The sequence below is a fragment of the Apium graveolens genome, chromosome 5 (assembly GCF_009905375.1).
Source record: "Apium graveolens cultivar Ventura chromosome 5, ASM990537v1, whole genome shotgun sequence".
NCBI lineage: Eukaryota > Viridiplantae > Streptophyta > Magnoliopsida > Apiales > Apiaceae > Apium > Apium graveolens.
This window is the reverse complement of record NC_133651.1, coordinates 206135802-206142750: the sequence shown is the minus strand read 5'-3', so window position 1 is coordinate 206142750 and position 6949 is coordinate 206135802. Positions and strand designations below refer to the sequence as shown.

The 6949-nt window shown below is 38.9% G+C and overlaps 2 protein-coding genes across 2 annotated transcripts; both read right to left on the bottom strand.

The window, feature by feature from the left end:
• Positions 1–1622: 1622 nt before the first annotated feature.
• LOC141724728 (uncharacterized) lies at positions 1623–3214 on the bottom strand. The gene is made up of 2 exons (XM_074526967.1): positions 1978–3214; positions 1623–1850 (listed from the first exon to the last, which is right to left on the bottom strand). Exons 1-2 carry the CDS (start codon positions 2768–2770, stop codon positions 1738–1740), a joined length of 906 nt encoding a protein of 301 aa, XP_074383068.1. The 5' UTR covers positions 2771–3214; the 3' UTR covers positions 1623–1737.
• Positions 3215–3352: 138 nt separating this feature from the next.
• On the bottom strand, positions 3353–4478 carry LOC141724729 (1-Cys peroxiredoxin PER1). Its single transcript, XM_074526968.1, has 3 exons — positions 4291–4478; positions 4005–4153; positions 3353–3898 (listed from the first exon to the last, which is right to left on the bottom strand). The coding sequence occupies exons 1-3, from the start codon at positions 4406–4408 to the stop codon at positions 3500–3502; spliced, it is 666 nt and encodes a 221-aa protein (XP_074383069.1). The 5' UTR covers positions 4409–4478; the 3' UTR covers positions 3353–3499.
• Positions 4479–6949: the final 2471 nt, after the last annotated feature.

Sequence of the window (6949 nt, the reverse complement as noted above, 5' to 3'; positions counted from 1 at the left end):
TATTTATTCCTCTTCAATGTGCCTTCTCAAAGCTTTTAAGCACGTACCCTTACAATGTGTCTACGTATCTCCTTTTATAGAAGATCAAACCGACCATAGTTCTTGAGGAATAAGAAACCAATATGGACTTGGCTTCTCTTTCCGAAGCCCAATAGGAGTTGTCGAACCAACTTCCGATTATAACTCGAACTTTGATTTGCTTTGGGAGTGTCCGACGATGCGGCCTAGTCACAAAGGCCCAATTCTCGATTACGACTTCGAAACTTCACGGATAAAAAAATTCCTCGGCCGGTGGATATCTCATCCGCTATCGCTATTTTTGTCGATCGTAATCGCATGTATAGCCATGACTTGTGGCAAATACTCAACCGCACCCTTACCCCGATTAAGGAAAACCTACTAGACTACATGATAAGTGATCTCAAGCGTATAAGTGTAAAGTGCGAAATAACTCCAAAATCTCCTGACGAGGACAACCCGTCGAATACAGAGACAGGGTCCCAAAGCACACACTAAATGTTATCGACCGTTCCCTCACGAGAACAACTCGCAATACTACATAACAGCACTTTTGAACACGTTCTTCGAGAAAACGGGCTCCCGGAAGCCCCTCCTTACCTTTAGGGCGCACCCTGAGGGATTGGAAGTCAAAATCGTCTATGAGCGCGCCCTATGGAGTGTGGAGTCCCTCTGGGGGTTACTTATATAATTATTTTGTTTAAATTCTTATTTCTTATGCTTTTCATATTGTAGAGTGGCCACCCCGTACGGCCATATATCACGGAGCACGCCCTAGTGGGTTCGGGGACTCCTCCCCGGAGCCCGGATCATTATTTGATCTTTGATTGTTGCATTTGTTGCCCCTCAACTTTAGAATATCTTCTATGAACTTCTTCATCAATACTCACTCCTTGTCATCAACCTCTATCGTAGCGACCATCGTTGTATCCTTCTACTGTAACAACCTTTGTAGACTCCTTGTCGTAATGAACCTTCACTGTAATGACTTTCGTTAACCTTCACCTAAAACATCACAACGTGTCTTCGCAACTCCTCGTAATTTGATGATCGTTACAAACGGCAGCTCCACACGGGTAGCACCGTGTAGGGCGCGCCCTGGGCTCCTAAAAAGCGTTCTACGGAGCTCCATTTACTCCTTTCTCGACGATAGTCTGACCCATTTATTTTAATTATAACCCAATAAAATATCCATGACAATTTTATACCATAACAGTTCCTATTTCAAGAGAGCGAGGTAAAGCTCCTACCCAATAAATAAACGAAGCTCATGTCCAACAGTGTGACACTGAGCTCCTTTCCAAGAAGTGAGCATAGCTCCCGCTCTCAAGAGTGAGGCAAGCCCCTGTTCAACAGAGAGGCAGACCTCCTACTCGGCTCACTGTGATCCCATATATCTGTAAATTGGACTTTCCTTCACCTTTATATCTTTGTATTATGTGGATATTACTTAAGGATAAATACCGGTCAGGGTCATCTTTGCAATTTTCATAGACTGTATGATTTAGATTTTGACTATTTGTATAAATTTTTAGGATTTCGCTTATGTTAATGTACGCATACCAAAAATGCCAGCAGCTATGTTGAAGTCCATTCAGAAAATATTAACTGACTAATTAATCAAGCAAACATTTAGTCTAATTTGATGATCTACAAGAAAAATGGATTGAAAATAAAGAGAGTGAAATGATTTGGAAGAAGATGAGATGAAAACTGTAATCACAAAAACACATGTAAAGCTGCTCCCACAACCAAAATGTATAATGCTTGCAATATCGGAGATGATCTTTGGCTCGCCCCAGTGCTGTCTGCAAGACTACCTGAAGCTGAAGCTGAAAACAAGAAAATAATCAGTGAACATATACAGAATTCGTCTTGTCGTAATTTTTTTTTTTTTTTTTTAATTTCAGTATTCAACCATTTTTGGGAAAAATTACAACAAACTTGTAAAGGTCTTACCACATTCTCTAGTAGCATTGGAGTTACCAGAGCAGAGACAGAGCATGCCCTGAGTCTCTACATCAAATCCACACGTCCCACCAGACTTTCCACACCGTTCGCAACCCGTCTCAGGCAAACTATACGACAATTTCATCCCATAAACCCAATCCACAGGCGCAACTCCTTTCAAATTATCCGTATTATACACTGTCGTGTAATGTGTACAATCCAAAATATTCATACTCATATACTTCACTGTATCGTACCCCGTAAAACAACAGGGCGGCATTGTACTATTAATAGCCATATGAAACAGCCTGAATGAAGTGCAACCGCCGTACAACTCATCACACGAGTGGCCCGAGAAGTTAAAACATAAGGACTTATAGTGGTTGAGAATTGGCGAGTCGATAGAGCAGTTTAGTAACGCGAAGATAGTGTCGGGTGATGGTGGCATTATGACAGATTGAATGTCGGACATGATAAAGTCATGGTGAGGCTGAAGAATGGAACAAGTGGACATGGCGGGGTCGTAAACTGTAAGTGTTTTTTTAGCGTAGTCTATGGATTGGACCTTGTAGTTTCCGGATGGAGTGAGGAAGAAGAGATCGTTGGCGGAGCAGTTAAGCATTTTGCGGTACGATGGGGAGCCACAGCCGTCGTCAATGCCGAAGGGGTAGTTGATTGGAATGTTGTTGTTACAGGTTGCGCGGCATTGTGAAAGTGAAACAACTGGAAGTGGAGAGTGGAGTAGTAGTAGTGTTAGAAGAGAAAAGGTTGATATGAAGAACAATGACATCAACTGATACATTATTCTGGTAAGTAATGAAATGTTGAAATGAGACCAAGTGTGGTGAAATAAATGAGGTTATAATAACCGATTATCCGCGTAAAGTATTAAAAAATCAAAATATCAATTAAAATGGGATGGACTGTATGTTTTGTTTCCAGCTTTTTGTGCATAATAAAGGCGAAGAACAAATCTCTGGTTTAATAGTGAAACATTTCCATTCATATTCAGGTATAAAGAAACACAAGTGAAATGTGTGTGAATTTGTAAAGGGTCTCCGTAAATTTCTCCAACATTCGGTGCCGTAAGGACCGTTTGACAGCTCTACTTTGGTCCTACAAGTTAAAAGTGTCTCAGTTAAAGTTTACCTTTAGAAAATTTGGCAAGCTTTACAAAGCATGAACAACAGAATACCCGTAGATGAAATAATTACGAGATATGGAACACTTGTTTAGTTGTTTTATTTACTTGTAAAAAAGTAACAGAATCAACAAAGTATCAGAATCTCAAGGCAAACAGTTGTTCAAATCATTACCAGATATAGATCACTTGTTTTACTTGTAACAAACTATTAAATTAAACTAAACTAAATAACACAATATATAGTAGTTTTTAAACACCATGAGCGCAAGTAATTAGTACTAGTACAAGTAATCACAAAAGTAGAACTTACAAACCACAACTAGACAGGTCCTTTACCTTTAGCAAAATAAACAACATACAAACCTAAATAAAACACTAGTTTAGGACTTAAACTTTAGTAAAACGCAGATAATCTTTCCCAGAGGGAAGATTAGTAGACTCAAAACCCTGAGGAAATATCTTCTTGGCTTCTTCATTATCAACACTTGGTGCAATCACCACTTTCTCCCCTTTCTTCCAATTCGCCGGAGTTGCAATCTTTTTCTTCGTCTCCTCCGCTGTCAACAGTGAGTCCACAGCTCTCACAACTTCATCCATGTTCCGGCCTGTGCTGGCCGGATAAAGAAAGCTCAGCTTTATCTTCTTGTCGGGCCCGACGACGTGAAGAGCACGAGACGGAGTGTTGTTCCCTGCCGAGTCTTTCTCATCAGGATCCACCATGTTGAGTTCTTTTATTATCTCTCGCTTTGGATCTGCTCCTATTGGGTAGCTCACCTTGTGCCCTCCCTGCATGTCATGTCATTTTAATTTGTTAAACCTCCATTCAAAAATCAAAAACATATAATAAATCATGTAATTATAGATGCGAATGCATTCAAATGTGTAAGTGTACATTAAAGGCTTCAATATCTTTGATCCACTCATTGTGAGACTGAACATCATCACAAGAAAGTCCCAAGAGCTTGACTCCTCTTTGGGCAAACTGATTAGCATACTGGGCCATGGCTCCAAGCTCTGTAGTACACACCGGGGTGAAATCACCTAACATAAATCCAAAAACAAAGACCGTACCCAATACATAAAACTCCCATTATATAATATATAACAAGTAGACAATTGACCAACGCCGCGCCAAATGTTACGGAAATAATATATACTTCTCTAAATTTATTAAATACCTGGGTGAGAGAAGATGATAGTGAAGCTATCACCAACATAGTCATGGAGCTTCATCTTTCCATGAGTAGTATCGATCGCAAGGTTGGGAAGTGTGTCTCCGATTGTAAGACCTGGCATTTTCTTCTTCTTTCAAGAACAAGAATTTCGATGTTTTGATTTCTGATTTCTTCTGAGTTGGGCCTTCTGGCAAAGGAGCAGGAGTTTTTTATATACAATTGAGAGGTTATTGCATGTTCAGAACGTGGCTGCATACTGGGGTTGTTTCGTGGCATTTGCATGAATTCAAATCTATATTATTCTTCCACGTGTCTCTCTTTGACTAACTGCTGTAGCCCAACATCTATCCTATTTATTTAATGCATCCATCTACAATATTTTGAAAATAAATTTATATCAACAAGGAATTCCAATTAGAGGTGTAATTCAAACCAAGTTGGCTCGAACTCGATTCGATAAATTTTCGACTCGAATTCGTTATGGACCTCGAACTCGAACATATTTTCTGACTCGATAAAAAACTCGAGTCGAGTCGATAAACTCGAACTCGACTCGGCTCGAATTCGAGCTCGATTACTTTTTATTATAAATATTTATGTGTTTGCAAATACATGTGTCATTCATTTGTCTAATAAAATTAGTTTTACAGACTAATTTCATAGTATATCGGCATTATTACGTTTTATTATATTTGGTAAAAATTTTGAATTGAATTATTTTGTTAAAATATATTTAATTATTTTTTTTAGTTAAATGTTAAAAAATATGAGCTTAATTTATTTATTTTTAAAACAATTCAACTCTAATTAGTTTAAAAATACGATAAGTGCTATCTAAATTTTAAAATATAATAAAAACTTAATAACTTCATTTTCGTTAACAAAATTAATTTCAGGGGTTTTTTCAAAAATACCTAAAATATAATTATTATTATTTTTGCAAAAATACGGTGCAAATAGATAAAACTCGTTTAAAAACTCGAAAACTCGATTAAAAAACTCGAAAAGCTCGAAAACTCGCGAGTAGCTAGAACTCGACTCGTTTATTATCCGGGTCGAGCTCGGACATAATTTTCAGGCTCGATTTTTTTTTTGCTCGACTCGACTCGATTAAAAAAAGCTCGAACTCGAATTTAATAAGCACAAACTCGACTTGTGAATATCTTCTTATGAAGAAAACTCAACACTACCTTTGCATCATTAGTCGGTAGAGCTTTGACTTCTACCCATTTCGAGACATAATCGACTGCCAGCAAGATGTACTGATTATTGCAGGACGAGATAAATGGTCCCATGAAATCGATTCCCCAAACATCGAAGACCTCAACTTCAAGTAGCACATTTAAAGGCATCTCATCCTTTCTGGAAAGATTCCCAATTCTTTGGCAACGATCACACCTTAAAACGAACTGATGTGCATCCTTAAACAGCGTAGGCCAGAAAAAACCTGCTTGAAGAATACGAGCTGCTGTATTTTCACCACCATAATGTCCACCATAAGCTGTGGAATGAAAGTCTCGTAATATCCCCTCCGTCTCACAGAATGGGATATATCTCCTGATGATCTGGTCAGCTCCTTGTCTAAACAAATATGGTTCATCCCACATGTACCACTTCACCTCATGTAGAAACTTCTTCTTTTGAGCCGCATTCATATTAGGAGGCATTATATTTCTAACAAGATAGTTCACAATATATGCGAACCATGGCTCTTCCTCCTGAATTGCGAACAACTGCCCATCAGGAAAAGATTCGTTGATCAATGTCTTATCATGTGAAGTAGAATCGGGATTCTCCAATCTAGAGAGATGGTCAGGTACTTGATTTTCAGTACCTTTTCGATCCTTGATCTCTAACTCGAATTCCTATAGTAAGAGAACCCAACGAATAAGTCTAGGCTTCGAATCCTTCTTTGAGACCAGATAGCGGATGGCAGCATGATCAGTGAACACTGTCACCTTTGTCCCAAGTAGATAAGATCAAAATTTTTCAAAACCATAAACTATAACCAGAAGCTCTTTCTCAGTAGTGGTGTAGTTCAGTTGGGCTCCATTTAGCGTCTTACTAGCATAGTAGACCACATGAAAGATATTATTCTTTCGCTGCCTAAGAACTGCTCCCACTACAAAATCACTTGCATCACACATCATCTCAAAAGGTTCTCTCCAATCAGGTGTCGTAATAACTGGTGTTGTGATTAAACTCTTCTTGAGAGTCTCGAATGATGCCAAGAATTCATCATCAAATTTGAAAGGCATATCTTTCTCGAGCAAATTGCACAACGGCTTAGATATCTTAGAGAAGTCCTTGATGAAACGCCGATAAAAACCCGCATGACCAAGAAAGCTACGGATTCCTTTCACAGAAATAGGTGGCGGTAGATTTTCAATGACGTCCACCTTGGCTTTATCCACCTCAAGACCTTTACTAGAGACCTTATGCCCAAGAATGATGCCTTGTTGCACCATGAAGTGACATTTTTCCCAATTGAGCACCAGATTGGTCTCAACACATCTTTTGAGCACCAAACGGAGATTATTCAGGCATTCATCATACGATTCCAAAGACGGAGAAGTTGTCCATGAACATTTCGACATTATTTCCAATCATATATGAGAATATAGCCATCATGCATCTCTGAAAAGTGGCAGGTGCACCACAT